Below are 27,671 nucleotides of genomic sequence, written 5' to 3'. Positions count from 1 at the left end.
GTATGAAACATTTTAAATAGCTCCGTAGGATGGTTCCAATACTAATCAAGTTGCACTGATGAAGTTCTGAAAGATAATTCTTTTAACTGATAAAGTCTTCCAGGCACAACATAGTTGGAAGCTGTTTCAAACGGGTTTGCTTGCTGAGGTCAGTAAATAAAAATGTAGAAAGCTACAGCATTAATAAAAAAAAAAAGCCACTCCATTTTCTTCCACATAACATATTTGAAAAGGTCCTGCATTCAGCTTTCATGCTCACCAAGTTCAACATATAAAACCATAAAGATCCCGAGATATCTTAATTTGACTGCTCCACACAAGAATTGCCTTTGGCCTTATTCATAGGCTGACTTCCTTTTGTAAAGCTGTTGCAGCATAGTGGTTAACACCATGACCTGTGACCCTAGTTCCTCAGCTGGGACCCCTGTTGCTCTGCTGCCAGCCCTGCCCGCCTCCATTCTGGGTGGTTAAGAGATACCATATTAATTTCCTACACTGCCTCTGATATAGTATCATTCTGAGAAGTAAAAATAATAATAATACAGTTCTGTGCCACCTTGACTGCAGTGCTGTTGCTTCTCAAGGGAGACAGGCTGGGGCCCACCAAAAGAGGAAGAGTCCCATGAGAGGATACTTTGCCAAGTGTCAGGGACTGGGCAGAGGATGAATGGTGGAGACCGTCTTCCCATCCTGACCCTTCCAGGGTGGAAGAAGAAGACAGTATAGATTTTCACCAGTGGTTTGTGGGAGGTGACAGCTCAGAGGCAGATGAGGTGGAAAGCTGGGAAATCATGGGAGAGTCAGAACAACACCTGGCTGACACGTTGTCGTTAGAAAGCATTCCAGACCCTCCATCTGCCAGAACCCAGAGAGCCTTAAAAATAGGAGAGCAAAGAGCTCAAAGACAGAGGGCACATATTCCTGGTTCCTTAACTTCTACTTCTTGATTGTTTTTTCAAATACAGAGAAAAAGATTCTATAGAGTGGAGAAAGGAAATGTGGTTGTATGAATCAGTCCCAAAGTCACACATAAAGTCAATAATTTGATGGGTACAGGGTTGTGAATGTATATTTATTAGCCTCAACTTGATGGGTTACAAACTGGCAATCTAAAACTTTTCCCCAATAGTAAAAGTTAATATATCCCCCAAATAAATCTATTCATCAGCTGTTATGGAGATCCATCTTGACAGGGCTGAGATGCAGTCTGACTGTTAACTGCTTTTGGACTTTACCAAGACTTAAAGCATATCCCCTTTGTGACATCACACATGACATCAGAATGGCATGTTTGCATTCAACCTAGACTATCTCCATGCCAACAGCAATGGCCAGTAAACTTCTGCAACCAAGTAACCATCAGCCTGACTACCCAGTTGTTTCTATCTAGACTATTGGATGTTTATTTTTTGCTCTCATAATCAAAGCCTGAAGAAGAGCTGTGTATAATCTGAAAATCTGCTTCCACTATTAAAGAAAACTAATTGTCAGGGACTGGGCAGAGGAGGAATGGTGGAGACCACCTCCCCATCCTGATCCTTCCAGGGAGGAGGAAGAAGAAGATGACAGTATAGATTTACAACAGGGGTTTGCGGGAGATCACAGCCCAGAGGCAGATGAGGGGGAAAGTTGGGAAATCATGGGAGAGTCAGAACAACATCTGGCTGACACGTTGCCATTAGAAAGCATTCCAGGCCCTCCATCTCTCAGAACCCGGTGAGCCTTAAAAGTAGGAGAGCAAAGAGCTCAGAGACAGAGGCACCTGTAGAGGAGATGATGAGAATGACGAATGAAGAAGTGGGAGAGAAGCGGGGTGGAGACAACATCACTATCCAAGAGGCTGGGTTCTATAGCCTCTCTCTGTAAAGATTGAAGTAAAAAAGGACGGTAAGAAGCTTTTCCTTGTCTTTATTCTTTCCTGGGCAACCAGCTGGGAGCCACTGACAGCATCCTGACACCAAGGGTATCTCAAATTTGGAGCTGGTCTTGGAACTGTGAGCCAGGGAGAAAGGATTTCCAGACTTGCCACTATCAAAAAGTCACTGGGTGGCCTTGGGGCAGCCACTATCACTCTCAGAATTTCCCTGGGGGGCACTGGAACGATCCAGTGGTGGTGGTGGAAGCATAAAGAAGAAATTTTTTGAATAGGAACCATTTGTACATGTTTCATCTGCTGTGTAATGACGCTTGCCAATGTAACATAGAGTTAAAGTCATAGTGCTTATTTTCCAAATAGACGCACAAAGTGCAAGTTTTAACTGATCAGTGGTCAAGTCCGCTGACAGGTCTTAACAAGCAAGTGTTGGCAGGCGAGTATGTCGTGCATTGTGGGGAAGGCTAGCATGCATCAGAAGGAAAATTCATGCTTACAATACAATATTATAAAGAGGCAATATGTATGAAATTATTTTAATAAATTTTCTATAATTTCAAGCTTCAAGCTGTCTTATTTCCAAAATCTTTCTTTACCAGGACATATATAGAAATATAGATACATAAAGCAAATTTGTCACTGCATTTTTCTGTTTCTTTGCTTTAAAAAGGTAGATTTTCAGGGCATGCTGATTAATTTTTCCCCCTAAAAAGGGGGCGGTAGGCCAAATAAGTTTGGGCACCTCTGTTCTATCTTAATCCCCTATTTGGAGCAGGGTGCTAATATTGGCACTTGGCTTACTTACTCTCGTAAGGAAATACAGCTGGAAGAAGCTGTGGAGCCATCCCAAGCATAGGGCTTTTCTGAAGTTCAAGAAGAAATGCAAAACCTTTGGCCATCTGGCAAGGTAAGCAGCAAGCTCCCACCTCAAAATGACACATATATTTATTTCCCCTCCAATTAAGTCCAATTTTTCGTGTAGATTTTGCTTCATCCCACCCTGCCCAAGGAAATGTTTGGAAATAAAACTTCTGAAATGTTTGAAACGCTTTTGTTCTGGCTCCATTGCCAACATCTTTGGTCTAAAAAGTGCAACTGAAGTCAGGATTTGGCCCTCTGTTTAACTGCATGACAAAATACTTAAGGTGGTCAATGCAATCGTTGCAATAATTCTGGTACAATACATTGTAAGATACATTTGTTGCAATGAGGTGTTTAATAGAATTTCTTTTTTAGTCTTAAAAACAGGCACATGCATGTGCTCATGAACATAGTTGGAATGACTGAAGAATTTAATCTTTGTGAATCCTGAGATGAGCTGACCTGATCCTTCCTGGACTAATGTGCCGGTTGGAACTAATCCATGGTCTTTTGCAGTTTCATACCCTCCATCATTTTTCTGATGAAAATAGGGATGTCCTTTGTTGTTGTTTAATCGCTTAATCATGTCTGACTCTTTGTGACCCCATAGACCAGAGCATGCCAGGCACTCCTGTCTTCCACTGCCTCCCAGTTTGGTCAAACTCATGTTAGTATCTTCGAGAACACTGTCCAACCATCTCGTCCTCTGTTGTCCCCTTCTCCTCGTGCCCTCAATCTTTCCCAACATCAGGGTCTTTTCCAGGGAGTCTTCTCTTCTCATGAGGTGGCCAAAGTATTGGAGCCATAGCTTCAGGATCTGTCCTTCCAGTGAGCACTCAGGGCTAATTTCCTTAAGAATGGATAGGTTTGATCTTCTTGCAATCCATGAGACTCTCAAGAGTCTCCTCCAGCACCATAATTCAAAAGCATCAACTCTTCAGCGATCCTAGTCAATTAGGGACGTCCTAGTCAATTATTATTATTATTATTATTATTATTATTATTATTATTATTACCTGTCCATCTGATTGGGTTGCCCCAGCCACTCTGGCTGCTTCCAGCATACACAAAAGCATCATTAAACATTAAAAAAAAAAAAAAAACTTCCCTATAGAGGACTGCCTTCATATGACTCAGGGGTCAGATAACTCCATACCCTCCAACATTTATCTGAAGAAAATAGTGACAAAAGTGGGACATTCCAGGATCAAATCAGAAACCGGGACAACTTCTGTAAATTCGGGACTGTCCCTGGAAAATAGGGACACTTGGAGGGTCTGCAGTTCCCAAACATTTCAGTGCATCAAAAACATTTAAAAATGTGCATTTTAAGAGGAATGCATGTTTTAAGAGAGAATCTATTTAAAGCATGTGTTGAAATAGGTATTTAAATGCACATTTTGGAGTTTGTCTGTATATATGTATGCATGTTCATGAGAGAGGGACAGAGAGAGAGACAGAGAGAGAAAGACAGAGAGAGAGAACTATAGAAAAGGAGTGTAGAGTGGAATAGGCTTAGGGACTTTCACACTATGTGAAAGTGACACAGATCAACACACACAGATGGATAAACACATAATAGCATTTTGCTCTTTACTATTGAGAATGAACTGCACTTGTCTTTCAGTTTTGCCACAGCATTTCTTATGAAAACCATCCTCAGTAAAAGAGCAACATCAGAAGTACCAGGCATTTGTAAAGATGTTTGTAACAATTGCTTGTTGACAGTGTTTCTTTTTCCTCTTCAAGGTGATGAAACAGAAGGCCTTACTTAGACAAGCAAGTCATTGGGGAAAAAATAAGCACCATCTGAAGAAGGTTCTGCAAAGGCAGTTATGCATTTGCTCTTGCAAGCTTCCCATTAGCTGATTTGCATTGGACTGGCAAATAATATGCCACCATAATAGCTGCAGTACTTTTGCTGATATTGCAATATAGTCAGGGAGGCTCACTGAGAGTGAAACCAGGTGTTCTTCTAAGCATGTGTGGCTGCTGCAGAACTTGTATTTCTCCAGACATTGCTCTGTCCCTGAGCCACATTATGGGCTGATGGTGGTGAGAAAGCTTGGGATGCCATGGCACCATGATGATGGCCCATGTTGTAAGTTGTTACATGGGGCAAGGACGGTGCATAACATGCCATGTTTAATAGCTATGCATTTTGTGTGACATGCATTTTCAGACAGCTACGTATCAAGTTTGATCCACAGGGTATATATGGGCAGGGCTTTTTTTCAGCCAAAACTAAGTTCCAGCACCTCTCAGGTGGGCACCATGAAAGATACATTCATGGTGAGTTCTGGCATCTCACCATAAAAATAACACTGTATATGGGGTGTTAGGGGACGGTCAGAACATCTGGTAGGGGAACACGCCATGTTCCTTCTGGGGTAGCTCATCCCCCTTTGGTCCTTGCTCTGCACTAAGCTCTTACCTGTGTCTCCTAGAATCTGTCATCATGTGTCAGGCTTTGGGGAAGTAGCTTCCTCCCCCGTGGCAGTAAATAAGAAGATCAAATGAAAGGAATGTCTTACCAGTTAGATTCTTTAATAATCAGTGTGAGAGAAAAGAACATGTCTACCTAAAAATGGCGGTGCTCCCATTGAAGGTTAACTCCCTCCCTCCCTATTAAATCTATGTCATTCCTACGTTTTGTACCCTGAGCTTGTACCCATTGTGCTTTCTGTTCTGCCACTTTCTCAGCTCTTCTTGACCTTGGGGAGAGCGGATTAATGCTTTCCAGAGACAGTGAATCTGTAAACCCTCTCTCTTCCAGTCTTTCTTCTCCTAGCTGTTCCCCATCCAGTATTTCCCAGCTTTTCCTTTCTGAACTATGCCCCTCTGCAAACCACTCTTCCAAATCTATACTGTCTTCCTGTTCCTGAGAAGATTCAGGATCAGGATCGGGGGAGGGGTGGCTCCCACCATTCTTCCTCAGTGCAGCCCTCCTCAGCACAGTCCCTGACATCATGCAACCATGTCGGCACTGCAGGAAATGGCTTTGACTGGCGGACTAAACCAGGTGAAGGTAACTGATGAGCCTTAAATCTTCAGTGAGTTAGGGATTTGTTGCACACTTGCTCACAAAGACAGGGTCCAGTACACTGAGCAGACGAGACCAATAGTGGGCCCAACAGCCAAGAAGGCAGTTTCTACACATGCTGTGGGGGGAAATGAGAAGCAGATGGGGCTTGTTAACCTGGGAAGGCAGCCCATCAAGGAGAAGCAAATCTCTGACCTTAAACCTCCACTGCTTTGCAGCTATACTCATTCATGGGAAAGGCTTCAGGAGTAAAACCTGAGGGAAAATATCTATCCGTTGCCTTGCAGGACATCTACGGGAGTAGAAGAAGCCAAAGAGTAAGCTCTACACAAATCCAGAGTTGGATTGCATCTTGTATGCCTCCTTCCAGCAACTCCTGCAGCCAAGTTGGTGCCAGATATCTTGTTTTGTTTTCCAAATCAGAGAAACCAAGAGTGGGGTTTTGTCTAGGATTTTGATACAAACTGCCCAGGCTTGTGCCCTGGAGCAGTCATTTCATTACTGCTGATGCAGCAAAAACATACAGGAGGAAGAAGTACCATATTTTTTTGTGTATAACACGCCCCCTTGAATAAGATGTCCCCTGTTTTGGGGGACTCCTATTTCAGAAAATGGCCCAATGCAGTTAATCACTAACCCAACAGTTGCAATCACTCGTGTCTGCTACAAACGTCTGCCCGATTGCCAACAGCAGAAGTAAACAGCAAGCACAACTGCCACAGCGGTAGCCAATCCTCAGCAGCTATTGACTCAGCAACCAAGAACACACTTCCGGGTTAGCGCCTCTGGCAATGGCGGATTTCCTCTGACCGGGAGGAATCCGCTTCGTGAGAACTAGCATCTGGACCGCCGCGGCGAGGCGGAGACCACCAAAAACCACAGGCAGGAGAAGCCTGTGGACGTGGGATTCGGCTGGCACCTTTTGCGCCTCTCCTACTCGCGGGGAAACCCGGTTTCGGGGATCTGGAGTGACGTGGGGTGAATGGCGCGGTGCTTCGAATCGATTGCTCTTTTCACGGAGTGAAGCCGCATTGCTGTTGCCGGAGAGCGCTGACTTTTTCCTGTGGACAATTGGATTTTAAACAACTGCCCATGAGTAGAACGGAAAATTGGACTATGAAACTTCTTAATTTGGCACCGAAGCGGGAAGGTCTAAACAGGAAGTCTGCCTTCCGCTTTTGTAAATAGATTGAAGCAAAGACATTGCAAGCTAGAGTTTAGAAAGTCGTCTGTAAAGGATCAAATTTTCATCATTTAAAATTACTGAACCCCCATGGAAGCAGGAGAAGAGGAGGGATTTTTATTTTATTTTTATTTTTTAGACTGTTTAAACCTGCAGAAGAGAGAGTAAAGAAAGATAAATTTCCACCGTCTTGAACCTGGGAGCGGGGTGTCAGAGACAGACGCTTTGGGGAAGTTCATTGACTATGGATAAAACGTTTCTGACAGATAGTTAAAAAAGAGAAACATATTGATTCCAATGTTCCCTTTTGCACTTAAAAGGAACAAAATATCTGAAAAACGAAAGGAACTTTGTTGCTAGATCTGCTTTTAAAAAGACGGATACAAATAGAAATTGTTTCCTCTAGAGGGAGCTTGTGAAACTGTTGTTACAGTCGATCTGGGGAATTCTGCAGCTGTAGAGATTAAAGATCGTGAGACCAGACATTGACCTTGAACAAGAATGTGCCCAGAAGAAGCTTTAGTGCTTGCTTTTTGCAAGACAAGCGCTTTACTGGAACAGCTACATGAGAAGATGGATTTGATGACTGTTGCAGTTGGCAATTTTGGACAAACAGTGAATACCTATATAGAAACCACTCAGGAATTAAACCAGGAATGTGCTTTGACAGAGCAAGTGGTGAAGAAGATAAAGGAGGAGGTTGTTGCTGAACCTCAAGTAATAGAAATGGAGAGAGCTGCGGCCTTGCAGGAACATAAGTTGTTGTTTCTGACGACTGAACCTGGAGAAAGTCAGATTTGGAGAGATGGAGTACTGTTTGGTCTGGAGATGGGAAGTTGGATGGATCCCCCTATGCAGGGATGTTTTGACTTTTCGGATCTGGCTTTGGGCCAGGGGGAGTTTGGAGTTGTGGGGGCCCTTAACCTTGGAGGGACTTTGAAACATGCCTTCAAATATCTTTTGGATTTCAGTGTCGACTATGGAGAATGGGCTGACTTGTTGAGAAAGGATAAAGATATTGTCAAGTTGGAGTCTCCCCGAGAGAAAGGAAGGAAATTAAGAATAAGATCAGCAGAAGATAAAGTAAAGTGCAGGTATAAACATGAAGAAGACCTGCAGAAGGGACATGGAAAAGACTTAAGAGCCTCGGATAGAATATCACCAGGTTGAAGGACTAGATGGATGGGATAGAAAGGACTGACAAAACCCGAGACCAGGAAGAAGAGACGATGGATGAAGATTGGAAGAAAGGTTTAAAAATTCATTTAGAAAATCATTGTAAAATTAATGAGTATTAGAAAAATGTTGGAATGAAACTATTTGGCTTTAGTAGAAATGTTAAAAAGAATTATGTATAAATATGTTATGTTAAAAAGAATTATGTATAAATAAGTTTTAAGTTTTAAGCTTTAGGGCTTTTTATGGTAAGATAAGGTTAAAATAAATTAAGGTAATTTAATGACAGAATATAGTGAAAGATGGAAAGGATTTGCTGAGATAATTAATAACTAGAATACAAAAAGGGGAGGTGTGAGGAGGTCGATGAAACAAGTTAACGAAAGATAAAGATTTGGGAATATTGGATTTGTTTTTAAATTTTTTGTTTATTTTTCTTTTTTGATTTTGATGTATTGTGTGTTTTGTTTTTTCTTTGACTTTTGTTTTTATTGACTTGTATTGTTTAATTTCTCTTTTTGTCTACCTTTTTTCCTTTTTCTTTTTTCTTGTTTTTTCCTTTCTCTCTCTGTAATTTTAAATTCTCAATAAATATCATTTTTTTTAAAAAAAGAACACACCCATTTCCCACAGCCAGTATAAAGAAACCCTTCCTGCAGCCACCAATCACACTACCTATCGCCAATGACAATCTGCAGCTTGTGGCTGCAACCAATCACCTGTCACCCTGCCCACTACCCATGTATAAGACACACCCAGTTTTTAAACCTTATTTTTGAGTAAAAGAAACCTAGTCTTATACACGGAAAAGTACGGTATATACTGCTATATGTTGCCTCATAGCAAGAAGATCCAGAGTCATGACCATCGTTTTTAGATTCCTTTTGGATTAGACAACACTGGAGTCAGGGGCACCAACTTGCATCCCACATTGAGGGGGCCCAGCCACGTAGTGTGACACATCATGTGACGCCGCTCAGTGTGCACCCAGCATGTGCTGGGTGGGGACAGGACACCTGGAGGGCCATCTTTGCCCTCACTCGTCCCAGCACCTGTCCTGCTCCTGGGCTCCCAGGCTGCTGGGCGGGGGCACGTGGAGGCAACCAGTGTTAGGGGATTTTGGCCCCCTCATTATTGGGGGGGGGGAGCTGAGCCCTCTGCCCACCAATATTTAGGGGGCTGAAGCACCTTCCGCCCCCTTTAGCTGGCTCCCCTGACGGGAATCATATGGCATCTTTGCAATGTTTGCTCTACAGGGGTACCTCGGGTTAAGTACTTAATTCGTTCCGGAGGTCCATTCTTAACCTGAAACTGTTCTTAACCTGAAGCACCACTTTAGCTAATGGGGCCTCCCGCTGCTGCTGCGCCGCCGGAGCACGATTTCTGTTCTCATCCTGAAGCAAAGTTCTTAACCCAAGGTACTATTTCTGGGTTAGCGGAGTCTGTAACCTGAAGCGTATGTAACCTGAAGCGTATGTAACCTGAGGTACCACTTTATTTACAAATATAAAAGCAGAATGAACTGAAAGCAAGTAAGCACTCCTTCAGCAGATCCCACAAGAGAACGTGTGCAGTCACTCTCACCTATTCTGCACGTATATTGCTAGAGACATTGTGTGCACACACACAACACAACACAACACAACACAACACACACTATCATTTCTCTCCATTCAAGCTGATGTTTTCCTCTCTCACATTACCGCATGTGATGTTCACCATTGGTCTGAGAGAAAAACCCAGCTGCTAAATTGCCAATTTGGGTGAATCATCAGCAGTCATTAAGGAACATTGCCATTCTTCTATCACCACTTATTTACACGGATGAAGCCAACCCAACTTTCAACAGTATTATAGTACATAAAAGTTGTTGGGCTTCCTTTATTTCCTCTACAAGGAAAATACCATTCGTTGCAATGAAGTGGAAGAGCAAAAAGGCATTGTATAATCCTGGGAGTGGGGATAAGCAATGCATTTCTTGCTTGCTTCCCTGCATGGAATTAAGAAATACTTGTGGATATTTGAGGAGTTTTGATCTAGCATAGGGATGGATGACCTGGTTCCCTTCCAATGTTGCCGGATTGCAATGCCCATCAGCCCTGACAATTGCCCTCAGGTGTATAACTCTCACTGTCTCTTCAAAATTCCCTTCCAGGAAAGTAAATGCAGTTCACTTTTATTGCTATTAGCCACATACCATTGCAGAAAGTTAAATTAGCAAAATATCACACATTTGAAACTGGGGGGGAAACCCAAATAAAATGGGCACATATGAAACAGTTCTTCAATAGCAAGACACCTAGAAAACAGCTTTCTCCTTCCAGAGAGCAAAAGTAAAATATCATTAAAACAAAAATGGTCCACAAGCTAAAACTACAGAAGAGTTTTCTGAACAGCCTTTGCTCTAGTACTAGCTAAACCAAAGGAACTCAATAAATGACTATTTGGTACTTCCCATTTAATAAAAGATTGGCATTTGGGAACATCTGTTAGAAACAGCCTGAAAAATAGAAGTCAGTTGATCATTCGTTGTCCTCTGATGTGAGGGACAGGCATCATCAGTGCCTGCCATTTAGAAAAGCCCAATCCATTTCTCCATTGTTCTGTGGGTCACTCTGCATTCCACAGTCCCTGAATTCTGGGTTAATTAGCAAATTTTCTAAAATGAAAATTTAATCTCAGAACTGGAGTTTGTTCAATTTTCCATAGCTTTCAGTGTTCTTTAATTCATTCACATAATCATATATTTGCTTCAAGATTATTTTTGCTTCACATTTTAGTAGATGTGTAGAAGTGCATGGGTGTATCGGTAAAACACTGAAATGGGTGTATCGGTAAAACATGAAATGAATTCTGCTGGAATCACATGCATAATGTGATTATACATATGGTTGCATCAGAATATGCATGTGCATGTACTCTTTCCCCTCTTTTATTTACTGGTGGGGGTGAGTATGAGGGAAGAATGAAATACTTTCTAATTCTTTGTTTATATTCTTTGTTTACTTTGCCACTGGATCTTTGTCTTGCCATGGGGGTGGGGTCCTCTCCTGGATTGTTAGCAAGCTATACATAATTAGCCAAGCTCTAAGTGGAAAGATATCAGTGAAGCTGAAAGTGTTTGCTGGTTTGTGTGAGGGATTATCATCATTTCTTATCAGTTAAGAGGGAGGAGGAAGAGAACGAACAAAACAGGAGACAGGGTGGCTGCAAATTATCTGCAAATTATCCGTTCAGCTGAGCTACCCCCTTGGAAACTGTTCAGTCTCCACCTTTTGTTCATATTGCCTTGTTGAAACACTTATCACAATGTTATTTCAATACTACCGGTATTCAACAATATGGCAATTTATCGCACAGTCCGTGTGTGTGTGTGTGTGTGTGTGTGTGTGTGATGTTTCACTAGTGTACCCATGCACTCCTGCACGTTAGTAAAACACCAAGAAAAAAGTGTATTGATGCAACTAATAATGCAATCTCATCAATATCACTTTGGCAATGTGTGTGTTTTGTAGGGGGAAGATGCTAATGAACTGAAAGCGGTGCGAAAGTTTGTCTGCACACAGCACTTTATAGATAATGTGTAAACAAAAGGTGGGTGAAAGGGGGATTCCTGATGCATCGTTTACACTTGGAAACAAGACCATGTGATTTGGAATTCCAAGGTCAATGAGGAATTTTGAAAACATCCCTAACTTGAACTACAGCTTAATCAAAGGGACCAAGCACTGAGGTTTAGAAGGAAATGTGTGCTTTGGAGAATGAAAAGCAAACAACAACAACAACGGCAGAAGCAAAAATGTAATGCATGCAACATTTTTTAGGTGGAAAATGGAAAACCCATTTTCTGTCTCCCCAGGCTGATTAACGGAAAGGTGAACAACTATAAATTACAATCCCTGGACTTGGTTTTCAAATTATTATTTTTTTAAATATCTTGTTTTGCTTAAAGGCTTTGGGGTTGGCATACTTCTTACATGCCCCCAAGGTCTGATTCCTACATGGTTGGTGTACCTTCTCTCAGTATGGTGGGTAACATCTGAATGAGACATGAACTGGACTAATGGTATAGTAATGTTATAAGAATATTAAGGTCTCATATATATATAGTAAATGTTCATAAATGTACCAAGCAAGCACATACATATATGTATAGACCACATGTCTGAGACTCACAGAAAAAGTCCTGAGACCATTTGTCTCTTCCAAATTGACCTCAAATATTTCTTTGCAAGGTCGAAGGAAATGGGGAGCTTCTCCATTGTCTCTTTGCTCACAAATCCTGTCTCAAGGGCACAGTTAAGATATGAATAGGGTGAGCCTGTGACCTGGATTCAGGAACTGAGTAGTTATCATAACAAAAGAGTGGCCAGGATGCCCAGGTAATCCAATCAGGTAACCTGGCAGACAGGATAAAAACAATGCACTCAGATTTCTGTTGTAGTCCGCCCCTTCTCTGATGTACATATGATGTATGGAAGGGTGGTCTTGGGCTCCAGGGTGGGCATTTCAAAAGTCTATATAAGGGCTTGCACACCTTTGTCCTGGGTCCCTCCTGCCTCCTGCGTGTGGCAGTGAGCACCCTGTTGCAACAGTTAATAAAGATCAGACTTATAGCCGCTTTGCTTTTATATGGTCTCTGTTCATTTCCTGATCAGTTTGAGCCTTAAAAGGGACGCTCGCTCCAAAGGTCCAGTCTTCCTTAAGAAGCTGAAACCCTTGAAGGGACCCCTCAATATTCTTGTTTCAGTAACTCCCCCCCCCCCCAGTGTTGCCCTTCCTTAATGGAAAATACCTTTGTTGCTGTCCCTGCCCATGTTCCTCCATACATTTACCAAGAGTGGCAAAAAAACAACCATTTGCTTTAGAACCAAACCTGACTCTTAGTCTGTGCAAAAGGCTACATTGTATGATGAGCATAGTTTCTGTATGACGATACTGTCATTTGCCCCAGTTTGTTCATATGCAACTGGTTTGTAATATTTTCTCACTGAGAAGAATCCAGACTCTGCCCCACCAACCTCACTCTGCCCTTAGTCAGCCCTTACCTGTGTGGGACATAGGTTTTAATTAGGGAAAATAAATTAGCTTAATATTATCTTTCCTGTTTCACACTTGCAAAGCTTAATATATATTAGTTTATTTAGCAATTTAGCAATTATATTTAATTGCAACCAAAATGGTCAAAGGCCTGGAAACGATGCCTTATGAGGAACGGCTAAGGGAGCTGGGCATGTTTAGCCTGGAGAAGAGGAGGTTAAGGGGTGATATGATAGCCATGTTCAAATATATAAAAGGATGTCACATAGAGGAGGGAGAAAGGTTGTTTTCTGCTGCTCCAGAGAAGCGGACACGGGGCAATGGATGCAAACTACAAGAAAGAAGATTCCACCTAAACATTAGGAAGAACTTCCTGACAGTAAGAGCTGTTTGACAGTGGAATTTGCTGCCAAGGAGTGTGGTGGAGTCTCCTTCTTTGGAGGTCTTTAAGCAGAGGCTTGACAACCATATGTCAGGAGTGCTCTGATGGTGTTTCCTGCTTGGCAGGGGGTTGGACTCGATGGCCCTTGTGGTCTCTTCCAACTCTATGATTCTATGATTCTATGAATTCCCATTAACAGAGCTTATGCGGAAACTTGAGGCTGGGTTGTTTAACCCTTCTATTTGATCCCTTTCCCCTCCTATAAAAACCATTTTAAAGTTTAAATAACAATAACTTTAACTCACAGCGCCCTTGCACTTGTTCGATTAAATATATATGTACAAGGCAGGCAGGTATTACTTAGCTTACTAATGTATTACATAAATTTATCATTAAGACTAAAACTCTTACAGACTCTGACTAACTATGAGGCAGGCAGCAGCAGACCTGAACAGACCTACGCTCAGCTGTTCTGACAACACAAAAAGACTCTTTTAAAAATATATATTTATAAATTTATAAGTGTACAATATACAGAACTGAAAAATAAAAGAAGAAAGTGAAAGAAAAGGAAGAAACAAAATAAAAAAAGATACATTGATTACATCAATCCATAATTCTATTCCATCAACTTCGCCTCCATCCTTCCATGCTTCCCTAAAGTTTCCCATTCTGGCTGCATATTCTATTTTTTTCTAACTATTTTAAAATTTAAATTCTTCTCCTTATAAACTATAACTGCTGAGCTTACCCCAAACAGACTAAAGTACAAAAAGACTGCTATTAACTGTGCCAACTTACACAACTGCTTCAGGAGCAATGTATATTACCTCAAAATATTATTTCTTAGAATGATGCAGCCCCTGTGTATATTACCCTTTTACTTAGCATTTTGGAAGCTCATATCTCACAACCTGCCCTGCCTTCTTTCTTAGGCTTGCCATATTTTGAAGAGCAAAAAACCTCTGCTTTTGACTATGGATAACTATGACGAATCTATCTACGAAAAAGAGGACGTGTCCTGGAAAAAGAGGACATATGGCAACCCTTCTCCTCCTTAGCCTCAATATTGCCCTTGTAGAACTCAGCAAGGATGGGGACAAAAGTAGAAGTAGTTGGCTCTCCTTGTCATTGGTTCTGTCTCTCCCTACCATTCCCAGTGGGCAGCAGATGCCACTGGTAGAGGCTACTACTTGGAGTGAAGGCAAGATCATATTTTCCTGCCCCACCCACCACATATACGTATCACATCCCTGAGGCTACTGGATGTCCACAAATGTAAATTTCACTTCATATAGGACCAAACACATACCCTCCAACATTTCTCCGATGAAAATAGGGACATTCTATTCTTTAAAAATAACAATGATTTTATTTATACCCCACCCATCTGACTGGGTTGCCCCAGCCACTCTAGGTGGCTTCCAACATATATAAAAACATAATAAAACATTAAACATTAAACCTTCCCTATACAGGGCTGCCTTCAGATGTCTTCTAAAGGTTGGATAAGTACTTATCTCCTTGGCTCATTTCCTCATGAGAATAGGGACATACCATCCAACATTTCCCCAATGAAAATAGGGATGCCCTAAGGAAAAGCAGGGCATTCCAGCATCAAACCAAAAACTGGGATAGCTTCTGTAAATCTGGGACTGTCCCTGGAAAACAGGGGCACTTGGAAGGTCTGCAAACGCAGCAATTGCTTCTCAGGCAGGTTTAATGCTGGATGTTGACTGTTTGGTTTGGGGCTGCATGGGGTTTTATGCAGTTAGGCTCTTTGCAAACATTGCACCAACATGTGGGCTTTGCTGAGTTACAAGGGAGGACAGAGATTTCTTATGCGAACTATAGGAAGATCCATTGCAAACCCCCCCCCCCATGCTACATGTACCACCAACTCAGGAAGATCATGTGAGCCATCCTCCTGACGGAGAAGGATTTATATCTTGGCATTATTTTATATCTTGTTACATTGTTTATCATCTTGTTCATAATTGTGTTCAAATTATACTGTTGTTAATTACTATTTGTCACTTATCTCATGGATACTCAATTATCATTCCATACACAATTAAATTTTCTACCTATCCTTTTCCTTTTCTCAAAACATGATTAAGCTTTTCCTGTTTTTTGTAAAACGATTTCTCTCTCTCTCTCTTTTTATTCTATACTGTGCTTCAATTAAGCATCCACTTGCTCAGAATCTAATTGGTGTGATTGTTCTTTATAATCATGGAAAAGTTATGTGACTGTTATAGTCCTCTCCTACAAATATGTCGCTGTGGGTTAAACCACAGAGCCTAGGACTTGCCGATCAGAAGGTCGGCAGTTCGAATCCCTGTGATGGGGTGAGCTCCCATTGCTCGGTCCCTGCTCCTGCCAACCTAGCAGTTCAAAAGCATGTCAAAGTGCAAGTAGATAAATAGGTACCGCTCTGGTGGCAAGGTAAACGGTGTTTCTGTGTGCTGCTCTGGTTTGCCAGAAGTGGCTTAGTCATGCTGGCCACATGACCTGGAAGCTGTACGCTGGCTCCCTCAGCTAATAAAGCAAGATGAGTGCTGCAACCCTAGAGTCGGTCACGACTGGACCTTTAACTTAAGCAGAGGAGCATTTCCCCCTCCTCTGTGGGGAATGCCTCTAAGTTATCTGTCTTCTTCCGAAAATCAGGTACATTCCATAAACAGAGGTGTAAATTCCTTTTCTCCCTCCGCTAGAAAGCTACATTCAATCTGCCTTGCTTCAATGCTGCTGCTGAGAAACAAAAAATCTATTACATTTATTCTAGAATTCTGTCATCTCATCAAATCGTTTTTTGATCACAGTGCTTACCTTGCCTACATACTGAGTATCTGGACCAGTGTATTCTTCCAGTAAAAAAAACTGATTCCACATCCATCCTCGCTTGGTTCGATGAAGTGCTTTTCCGTGGTCCTTAGACAAGCCCATTATCCGTTCAGTTTGCAAATACATGTTAGTCCTTTTCGGCGATGGTGAAGTGTGGACTTCGTGAATCATACAAGTCCAGATTAGAAATGACAAGCTGTAGCTAGTTCTCATTGTTTGCTCCTTCTGCAAAGAGTCCGCTAGGCTCAATACGTCTCTTGCTTTAGCCAGAAAAACCCCGAGCAAATAATGTTGTATTCCTTTTTCAAACGATCTGTGAAATAGATAAAAAGTTTGGGTGAATTTAAGATCAACTTTTAAAAGAAATAGTCCAAATGTACAACCTAAGTTGTTTTCAGACTTGTCTGTCTTCGGGGAACCATTCCTAAATTGATTTATAGGCCAAAGTGCATCTGCCCCAGAAATGTAATGAGCTGCTGAGGATTCTGATTCATCTTCAAGGCTGCAACTTCTTATACAAAATGTAGGCCTCACCATTGAACAAAGTGAATGAAAATGCAACATTTTCCTGCGGCTCAGTTTGCAGGGCAAGTTTGTTCTTTCTGGACCAGTTAATGATTCTCTCACACAGAAGCTCCTAATAAGTTTCCACCAAATCCCTGTGTTTCACAGATCAGTGGTGGAAAACACTGTCTTACAAATATAGTCTAATCAAAATAAAGATGGCTGTGCATGACAACTCTTTGTAATACAGTTGCCGAGGGCATGGGTAGCTAACCTACAGATTATGCTGGACGGCAGCTTCTATCACACTTGACCATTGGCCATGCTGGCAGGTTTTGATGGATGTTGTAGACCAATAGCATTTAGAGGCCCACAGGTTTGCCGTACCTAGCATGGATGGCATCCATGTCAGGGGATTTTTAAAAAATATGTGTGCCCCACCCCCACCCCATTTTCCATTGGGACTGTAGCATGAGGAAGATTTAACCCTTCTCATCAGGATCACAGGTGGGGAGGGAAGGATAGTGTCTTTCCACCACTATTAACTAGGGTCCTCATGGAAATTCAAAGTGTTGGTGCTGACCTTTAAAGCCCTAAACATCCTAGGCCCAGTATATCTAAAGGAGCATCTCCACCCCCCCCCCATCATTCAGCCTGGACACTGAGGTCCACTTCCAAGGGTCTTCTGGCAGTTCCCTCACTGTGAGAAGTGAAGTTACAGGGAACCAGGCAGAGGGCCTTCTCAGCTGTAGCACCCTCCCTGTAGAACGTCTCCTATCAGATGAAAGGAGATAAATAACTACACAATTTTTAGAGGACATCAGAAGGTAGCCCTGTGTTGGAAAGTTTTTAACGTTTGATGTTTTATTATGTTTTTATATTCTGCTGGAAGCTGATTTTTGATTTAATTACCTGATGTGAATACGTTGTCGGTGTGTGCATTGTGATTTCCTGGCTTGTTTGAAGGAAAAGATACCTACATGCTGTGCCTTTTTCTAAAAAAATGTTTAGGAGTACTCTCGTTTTCCTACTCATATTGAAATACTGCTCCTCAATGAGGTCAAACTTAGATTCACAAAATGTTTAGGGGTAGGCGTACCCCTGTATCCCCACAGGAAAAAAGCATTCCCTACATGAGTCTTCAAAACTGTAACACAGAGAGAAGCTGTGTTTGATTACTGTAGCGTGAGCACATGGTTAATTATTTTGAGAAGTATATTCTTTTGAGAATTAACATGCACATAGATATTCTATAATAATGCTACCTCAATGGACTGTTTCCCAACTTAAGCACAGTCTTCTCTCACAAGTTTGGACAGCAATGGTGGGTCTCCAGTTGTTTTTGGACTACAGTTCCCATCATCCCTGACCATTGGTTCTGCTAGCTAGGGATGATGGGAGTTGTGGTCCAAAAACAGCTGGAGACCCAAGTTTAGGAAACCCTAGCAATCATAGATATTAGATGCATTATACTAAATAACCAGTAGCTGTTGTGTTTCCTGCTTCAGAGAATTGCAATTTCAACCAGGGAGCCCTTCTGTTGTTATCTTAAACCTGTAAATCCTCTTGTTATTAAAAGAAGATTGTGTAGTCTAACGGTTCATGTTCTCGATGAATCCACAATCTCATGGGGACTATTTAAAAATAAATATGCATATTGATTCTTGCACATAAGAAGCTACACTGTAAATGATGTTATACTACTAGCATTCCTGTTTAGAAATCAAAGTACAATGTGCTATGGAGAGGTAAAAAACAACAACACTTATAATAAGGTTCTCTGCATCTTGAATTTTATGGTTTGCTGAAAGTGTCAAAATCTGTGCATCCTGTTATGTTTTGTCTAAAAGAATGCAGGTTGGGACAATAGCAAACAAGAATGTGGATGTATACACAGAGTTAAAGAAAAAGACCACAAAGACTTTAATTAGAGATCACTGAAGAGTATTAATTTAGTCATGTTTGCATACTTTACAGTATTATACAATCCACACAGCGTAACATATGCTGATTGTGTTTGCTTATCCGGCTTGAACTGTTAGGCAGTTATTTTTCCTAAACGTGGGTGTTATCTCCTGTAGGAGTGACAGCTAGAAAAGTCTTCCATGCAGGGCTAAATCAAAATGACTTAGATTGGGGAGGGGGGGAGGGGGGGAGGGGATCCCTCCTTTGATGGTTGCTAGATATCCGTCTCCAACATTTTGACCATGTGTGGCTCAAATTCCTCCCTAAAGAATCTGTACAACAGGCAAAGATTGTATTGGATAGCAGTGCATCTGATTGCAGGTGTAAATTCATGTGCTTTTGTCTGACATGAGCAATGCCAGCAGATGAAAACACATTGTGCGGGATGAGGGTTTGGTAAAGATGGAGAAAGAGACTTAAAGGTTGAACAAGGAATAATTATCAGGGATGGATTGATGCAGAGTAAGCCAGACCTCTGACCTGCCATGCTGGAAGGGGTTTGCCTGGGGTGACAGCTCTGCTGGCGTCTATCATTTAGGGAGCTCAGTTGTCAACAGAGGAACACCTCAATGCACCTCTGCAAATGGTGCCAACAGAAACTGCCAAAATGGGTTGTTTGGAAGGCATGGTTGGGTCAAGCCAGCACATGATTGCAATGAGCCCAATCCAAGTCTTTTCGGTTGTGCCACCCTGGTGTAAATAGCTTAGGAACTGGCTGTTGGAAAACGCCCTGGGAGTGCCTGCAAGCCCCTGGAACTCTGAGCGTCCTCCGGTATGCGCAGCTCTGGAAAAGGCATCTCCCTTCTTTTCCAGTGTGCTTCTAGCGACATACATCATAATGATATATGCACATTAAGCTTCTGGCAGAACACAGCAAGAAGCATGAGACATCATAGAGCTAATCTACTATTTATTTACACACTACGTACAGACCAAAGGATAATGGCGTCCCTTCTCTCCAGCTCTGAGAGAACAACAGGCACAAGTACATTACAGTTGTACCTCGGGTTACAGACGCTTCAGGTTACAGACGCTTCAGGTTACAGACTCCGCTAACCCAGAAATGGTACCTTGGGTTAAGAACTTTGCTTCAGGATGAGAACAGAAATTGTGCTCCAGCGGCGCGGCAGCAGCAGGAGGCCCCATTAGCTAAAGTGGTGCTTCAGGTTAAGAACAATTTCAGGTTAAGAACGGACCTCCGGAACAAATTAAGTACTTAACCCGAGGTACCACTGTACAAAGTACATACAGCGGAAGAGATAAGTCTGTCTTCTGTTTCCCACACTCTTCTCAGAAAGGCGTGCGATTTACACCAATCACAAATGCAGCATTGAAGGTGTGAAATTGCTAACTCTGGCACAGTGTACAGGCATTCTAATCTCAATTCCCACACAGTGGCGGAGGAAGAGGAATGCGGGGGGAGCGCATGGCCCCCGGCAGTGTAATCCCGGTGGGGTGCCATCGCAGCTGCCCCCCTGCCGGCGCTGGGCACCATGCCCCCGCAGGCGGAGCTCCACACCCCCAGGACATGTGCCACGCCCCTGCGGGCGGCACGCCATGCCTCCAGGATGCATGCCAGCCCCTCCCCCGCCTGCTCTCTGCCCCCCAGTGTCAGAGTATGAAGCTCCGCCACTGTTCCCACATTCCACCCTATGTGTGCAAGCATCAAGGCTGTAAAAACAGTGTTGGCTACAGCACTCCATGCTATTGAATCAAATAAATCTCCCTCCCCCCCCTCTATTAGGCACGGTTAGGATTGCACTGCTAGTCTCAACCCATCTCCTGACCTTTTTCTTTATTTACTTGTTGGGAGCACAGTTCACTCAGGGAACTTTCATTTCAGAATCAAATGATACTAAGTCCTTTGTTTTGTTCGTTTCCATAGATGACTGTGACCATTCTATGTCACTGCTGGAATAACAGTGGTAATGGTCAAGGAGCCAGCTGGTGCTTGCTGGTGTCTTGAGAGTGTATGAAGCTGCCAGTAAGGTGAAGGCTGTTCATGCTGCAGCTTTATTTTAATTTATTTTTAAAAAGGAAGTGCAATGTACGTCAACTGGTGCCTCTACATGACGGCAGTATTTGAGAGATGCTAGTTTCCTTTTCGTGGCCAAAAGAACATATATGACACACAAAGATCTATGGCTATAAAATAGCAATTTCAAACAGCACCTTATTTTACTATATAAAAAGCTATAAACAAAGAACTCAAATTAGAAGAAGAATTTCTCCCACTGTTGTTCCTGATCAAAGTACTACCCAGCCTTGAAAAAACTGTTTTACTTAAAAGAAGACAACAGAATGAGTGAGCTCAAGAAGAGTAAAGAATACCTATATCATATCGCTTACAGCTCTTAGGAAAACCACAAAGAGCCACCCATATTCAGCCCCATAAAGCTCTTCAATCCCATTCAGTTTCTTCCTCCTGACTAGTTTTTCCATATTTTCTTTAGGTCTACCAAAGGGCTGTAAGGAACTCTGCAGACCCTTCAATGGATGCAATTTAAGAATGCCTGGATGAGGCTAAAGTCAGAGAGACTAAGGGCTCACCTATGCTTCTGTCTGTCCTGCAATCACAGGTCTGTGACTTCTAGGCTCAACTTCAATAGGTTCCTCGTTCGTCCAGTAGGTTCTAATAGGTTTTGTGCCACTGCTTTCCCTAGGAAAACCCTCTGTTTACCACTGAATAGGAACAAATGTCAATCTGCAATACCTGATTGGTATTTTCTCCAACTCACAATAGATATCATGCCACTGATTACAAGTTGCTTGTCGGCAACAGTAGGGTAGGCTGCCACCTGCATGCCCTGCCAGTGGATTTCTCGGAGGCGCCACCTGAATGGTCACTGTAGGATGCAGGATGCTGGACGCTGAACTGGATGGAGTCTTGGTCTCATCCAATAGGGCTCTTAATTTGATCATGTGGAGAAATTCTGCAGTGGGAAGTGGGTTTCATTGAACGTTTAAGCCCTGTTTCCGAGCACAATTCAAAGTGTTGGTGTTGACCTTTAAAGCCCTAAATGGCCTCAGCCCAGTATACCTGAAGGAGCATCTCCACCCCCACTGTTCAGCCCGGACGCTGAGGTCCAGCTCTGAGGGCCTTCTTGGTGGTTCCCTCACTGTGAGAAGTGAGGTTGCAGGGAACCAGACAGATGGCCTTCTCGGTAGTGGCGCCCACCCTGTGGAACGCCCTCCCATCAGATGTCAAAGAGATAAACAACTACCAGACTTTTAGAAGACATCTAAAGGCAGCCCTGTTCAGGGAAGTTTTTAATGTGTGGCATTTTAATGTATTTTTAATCTTTGTTGGAAGCCACCCAGAGTGGCTGGGGAAACTCAGCCAGATGGGCGGGGTACAAATAATAAATTATTATTGTTGTTGTTGTTATTTTGTTTTAGAAGCCATTGTATCTGGACTTAATGCAATAGTATAATCCTAGTCTTCAGACTCCATCCTCACCCCACCACATGTAGGTCGCCTGCATTATACAAGCAACTTACCCTTAATGCAACTTAACCTGGGCCTAGTGAATCTTAAAAAGAAATAGACTTTTATAGTGGATGTCTTGTGTTTTTCTTCTTAATCTCTGGATCAAATTCCATCCTGCAGGATATAGTCAAGCCATCATGCTTGCTTTCTTATCTCTCTTTTCCATCCGTAAGTTTTAGCATTACAACAGCAATTTTTTTTTTACCTCTTCGCTGTTTATCAATAGTGCATTCAGTTCATATCAAGCATGAACAGGCATTTTAATGCACACAACTGGAAAAAAGAAAAAAGGAAAATGTTCTGAATGCATCCACTCAAGCAAGCCATTGTAAACTTGGTTTCTTAAACACTGTAGTTGGACAGGTTTCCAGACACAAGTTTCCCTCTTTTCCAGGGACAGTCCTGGATTTACAAAAGCTGTTCTGGTTTCTGATTTGATCCTGGAATGTCCTGCTTTTTCTTAGGATGTTGCTGTTTTAATCGGAGGAATGTTGGAGGGTATGGAGTTATGTGACCCCTGAGCCAAGGAGATGAGTAAGCATACACCCTTTAGAAGACATCTGAAGGCAGCCCTGTATAGAGAAGGGTTTTTTTATGTAAATGCTTTATTGTGTTTTTATATATGTTGGAAGCTGGGACAACCCAGTCAGTTGGGTGGGGGGGAAGAAGAAGAAGAAGAAGAAGAAGAAGAAGAAGAAGAAGAAGAAGAAGAAGAAGAAGAAGAATGGAATAGGACATCCCTATTTTAATCAGAGAAATGATGTTTGAGTGTAATGGTTACATGCACTGTTAATGTCACCTGAGAATGAGGATGAAGAATGCAGTGGGTAACTGAAGGAGGGCCAACTCATGCTTAATCAATCTGGGAAGACAGGGGCTCTTTCGGTGGGTGTTTCTCATGTCCAGAAAATACGCAAGTCACCTGCTCTGGATGAGGTTGTGTACCCTTTAAAGAAATAATTGTGTAGTTCATGTTTCTCACAAGAAACCCATGTTTTCTCTTTGGCTAGGAGTGCCTTTTACAAGCTTTGCCTGGTCCAAAAGCTTCAGTCATTCCTAAACAGGGACAGTCTGACCATAATAGACCTTGAGGCTGGATTACTGCAATGCACTCTATATGGGGCTGTATTTTGGCCTAGCTCAGAAGCTCCAGCTGGTTCAGAACAGTGGCATAGCATGGGGGGCATGGGGCGGTTGCCCCGGGCACAAAATTGTTAGGGGGCACAAAATTTCAACACTCAGTGCTGCCTCAATACAGCTGCATGCTTCTGCCACTGGGCTCTATTGAAAACAGATTCTCCATGCAAACCAGAAAGTGACCTCTCCAGAGAACGGAATGACTCTTATTTTCTTATTTCTGTGGCTGCAATCTCCTGGGTGACATGGATGTCATTAGACAGTTGGATGCTCATGTGTACTCTGTCCATTTCCCTCCCTCCAACCCACCCCCTCTGCACGGCCCCAGGCATTGGCAGTCCATGCTATTCCACTGGTGCAGAATGTAGCAGCTACACTGCTGATGGGGGAACAAGGCCAACAGCATATTGCACTGGCTGCCCATGTACTACTGAGCCAGTTTCAAAGTCCTTGTTTTAATTTACAAAAGCCTGAACAATTTAGGTTCATGGTACCTTTGGGGCCACCTGAAGCCTTAAATCCCAGTTTAGTCATTGAGATTATTTGAAGAAGTGTTACTGGCAAGACTCATTTGAAAGGATTTTAAATTTTAACTCACAATCATGGAATGATGAAACTTCCAGGTCATGGAATTTTTAGGAAACTAAGATGGCAACTGCCAGGGGTCATAGCAGGAGTAAAGCTTTGCTTTAATTTTGGGAGATCAGCCATCACTCTAACGTGTCAGTCATTCTGGAGTGATGATTTAAATTGGGTAATTATGTTAGCAATGAATAAGTTCAACATTTATTTTCTGAGTAGGGAAGAGTGGATTTCAGCCAAGTAAGATTGCTTAGGGTCAGGCATATGTATATATTTGTTGTGCTACATCTTTCAAAGGTATTTTAGTGCAAAAGGTTCTCTTCAGATTCTGGAGGTGCACCAAGATGTAGCAAGCCCTACTGAGATCAGTGGTGGGGATTTGTTAGCAATTATGCCAGTTTAAATGTTACTATAGCAATCACCATGGTAATGTGTTTAATTTGTTATGCAGAGTCATACACAAGCATGATACAGAGTTCACTCTAACCTCTAGCAACTTTAAAACAGAGCATGCACAATCCCTTGTCACCCTCACAGTCAGCTGACAATGAAAACGAACCACATTCTACTTCCTGTTGTTTAACTCTGCAGCATGCTTTAGAGCTCAGCAGCTTGTCACTGCGGGAAGCCACTGAGCTGTTTCCCTATATTTTGCTGAACTGTTCTCTTGCTTTTCTAATGAGGCTGGAAAAAAATAAAACTCAGCCCACACTTCATTAGAAGACAGCAAAATCCCCCACAAAAATACCATTTATTAATTTGGATGTTTCTATCATTTCATTTTGTGGGCTCACTGCACGTTGTAAAATGCTGTTATGTCATAAGCATTCCGCTGAAGGAAAGAGGACTGAGGGATGTTGACATTCAAGATCACCCAGTAGGTTGTGTTAGGTACATGTGCTTTGCAATGTTATATCTAACATTGAAACATCTGGGTTTTTTTAAAAGACTCTTTCTCCATCTATCTGGGCATGAATTATACCCAGACAATACCTCTTTAGTGAGAACTAGTAGCGGCAAACTTGGGGCTCTCAAATTTCAGTGGTGCCCTGTGTGATGCTGAAATTCAGTCATGTCCCTGCCCCCTCAGCCTCTTGCACTCCATTGTTTTGGTGTCCCCTGTAGGGCAATGCCCAGTGTGTAGTGGTTGCACAGGTGACAATGCCCTAAAACCACCTCTGGAACTAGGCTTCAATGCCAGAATGTTCTTTTTCAAGAGCTCGCTAATTTTCTATTAAATTCAGTAACTAAACAATTAAATGACACCTATCAAGATTGGAACTGACTTGCCTTTACTCCAATATGACTCTTCAGGAGATGGACTTGGAGGAGTGGTTTTCCATCCTAATCCCTAATCCCTTCAGAGCCAAGGCTACTGATAGTGAATGAGTATGCTGATAACCAGTGCAATTTTTCTAGAAAAAGAGGTGCCAGAATTGCCATTAACACCTTCCTTGTTCTCCTGACACAGGTGGTGGTGTGGTCTAAACCACTGAGCCTAGGGCTTGCTGATCGGAAGGTTGGAGGTTCAAATCCCCACGATGGGGTGAGCTCCCGTTGCTTGGTCCCAGCTCCTGCCAACCTAGCAGTTCGAAAGCACATCAAAGTGCAAGTAGAAAAATAGATACCGCTCTGGCGGGAAGGTAAACGGCGTTTCCATACGCTGCTCTGGTTTCGCCAGAAGTGGCTTAGTCATTGCTAGCCACATGACCCGGAAAAACTGTCTGCGGACAAACATCAGCTCCCTCGGCCAGTAAAGTGAGATGAGTGCCGCAACCCCAGAGTCATGTGCGACTGGACTTAACTGTCAGGGGTCCTTTACCTTTACCTTTTTGTTCTCTTATAATGACAATGTGGCCCACCTGAGAGGTGCCAGAACTGAGTTCTGGTGAGTTCTGGCTGAAAAAAAGCCCTGCTGATAACCCACTTGCTGCCTTCTAAGGTAGAGAAAGGGAATTTGTCATTGTGGGTTAGTCACTTAGACAGGAATGACCAGCTGCACAAACATAAGATGGGGGACACCTGGCTTACCAGTAATACAAGTGAGAAAGATCTAGGCATCTTAGCAGAGTACAAGTTTAACATGAATCAACAGTGTGATGCAGCAGCAGCAGCAGCAAAAAAAAAAAAGGGGGGGTGGCTAATGCTATTCTAGGCTGCATCAACAGAAGTCTGGTGTCCCAATCAAGGGAAATAATAGTACTTCTCTATTCTGCCTTGGTTAGAGTACTATGTCCAGATCTGGGCACCAGAACTTAAGAAGAAGCTGACCAAAATGAGCACACTAAGATGAGGGTGACCAAAATGACCAAGGGTCTGGAAACCAAGTCTTATCCTCATAAGCCTCTTTTGCAGGCTAAACATACCCAACTCCCTCAACCCTTCCTCAGCATTTGAGGAAGTTAGATTCCCAAAAATCTTAAGAGCTGTCACATGTAAGATGGAGCAAACTTGTTTTCTCCTGTTCCACAGGCAAGGACCTGAAACAATGGGTTCAAGTTACAAGAAGGGAGATTCTAACTAAACATTGGGGGGGAAATTTGACAGTGGACAAACTCCCTTAGAAGGTGGTAGTTTTTGGTAGTTTTAAGCAGACGTTGGATGGTTGTCTGTCATGGATGCTTTAGTTGAGATTCCTGCATTGTAGTGGGTTGGACTAGCTGGCCCTCTGAGCCCGTTCCAACTCTACTATTCCATGCTTCTATGATTCTGGGTGTAGCCTGCTGGCAAATCAGGAGGGGTTGGGAAGGGGGAGGTAGTCAATATAGCTAGGAACCTATTTTATTCAGTGCTGACGAAAGCCTTAGCTTCAAGAACTCAATTTCCATCAAGCCATGCTAAAAGAATAATAAACAAGAATAAAAAGGAAAGAATAAAAACTACTCCATAGGACTGAGGAAAGGGGATAAGCTTATAGAGGACAGTGGTGCCCTAAAGACTCTCAAACAAAACAAAACATTTTCTTGAGGCCCCTTAAAGATTAATTTAAGGGTTCCACTTGAAACCGTTGATTTTGCTGCAACAGCTATTTAAGATATATACAAAAAAAAAACTAAGCTCTTAAGCAGATTGAATAGAGATGCCTTGCAGATGTGAGCCAATCCTTTTACTGGCAGCAGTGAATGGGCTATATTATAATGTACGGTAACTGAGTAGTATTTTGTTTTGTTTGTCTAAAGTTACTCGTTTTGCATTTCTAGACCACCTGTCTCAAAATCTTGAGCAGAAAGCAGAAACACATAATGCAGTAATGGTATTTGGCGGGCAGGGACTGATGGGATATTTGGCAGTGGCTGGCTCAGTTGCCCAAACTGGATAGTTGCTCTTCCATTGCCTGAACTGTGCATACATTAGAAGTTCTGCCTATCCTTGGTTGAGGTTTTCAGTTCCTCAAAGCTCCCAAAAGAGGCTGAGGGAGGAAAAAAACCAAATTGGCTCATAAACAACAAGAGTATCACCTCTTCTTCCTGCATGTTTTTATTTCCCTTGTAGAAATGCTGCTTTTATCCAATGTGACAAGCCCTCTGACTCATAAACAGCTTGTCTAAAGTACGATATTGATACTCAGCATTATTTAAGGCATTTTGG

At 42.5% G+C, this 27,671-nt stretch overlaps 1 protein-coding gene and 1 long non-coding RNA gene across 4 annotated transcripts in view; one reads left to right on the top strand and one right to left on the bottom strand.

Moving 5' to 3' along the window:
* LOC308481931 (cadherin-9-like) overlaps positions 1-27,671 on the bottom strand; it is a 142,172-nt gene that overhangs the window by 73,523 nt on the left and 40,978 nt on the right. For both annotated transcript variants that reach the window (XM_081014767.1, XM_081014765.1), the window contains exon 2: positions 16,391-16,718. In XM_081014767.1, coding sequence (XP_080870893.1) covers positions 16,391-16,618 — 228 coding nt within the window. In that variant the 5' untranslated portion in view covers positions 16,619-16,718. The remainder of the gene's footprint in view (positions 1-16,390; positions 16,719-27,671) is intronic.
* Positions 11-27,671, top strand: part of LOC308482191 — a 30,976-nt gene continuing 3,315 nt past the window's right edge. The window contains exons 1-3 of one of the 2 annotated variants that reach the window (XR_013989133.1): positions 11-1,887; positions 2,688-2,780; positions 3,110-3,204. This is a non-coding gene — a long non-coding RNA (uncharacterized lncRNA). Of the gene's footprint in view, positions 1,888-2,687; positions 2,781-3,109; positions 3,205-27,671 lie in introns of those variants that run through there. The other variant, XR_013989132.1, reaches the window with a different exon arrangement.

The sequence above is a fragment of the Podarcis pityusensis genome, assembly GCF_964106645.2.
Source record: "Podarcis pityusensis genome assembly, chromosome: 7".
NCBI lineage: Eukaryota > Metazoa > Chordata > Lepidosauria > Squamata > Lacertidae > Podarcis > Podarcis pityusensis.
This window is presented reverse-complemented; position numbering and strand designations above follow the sequence as displayed.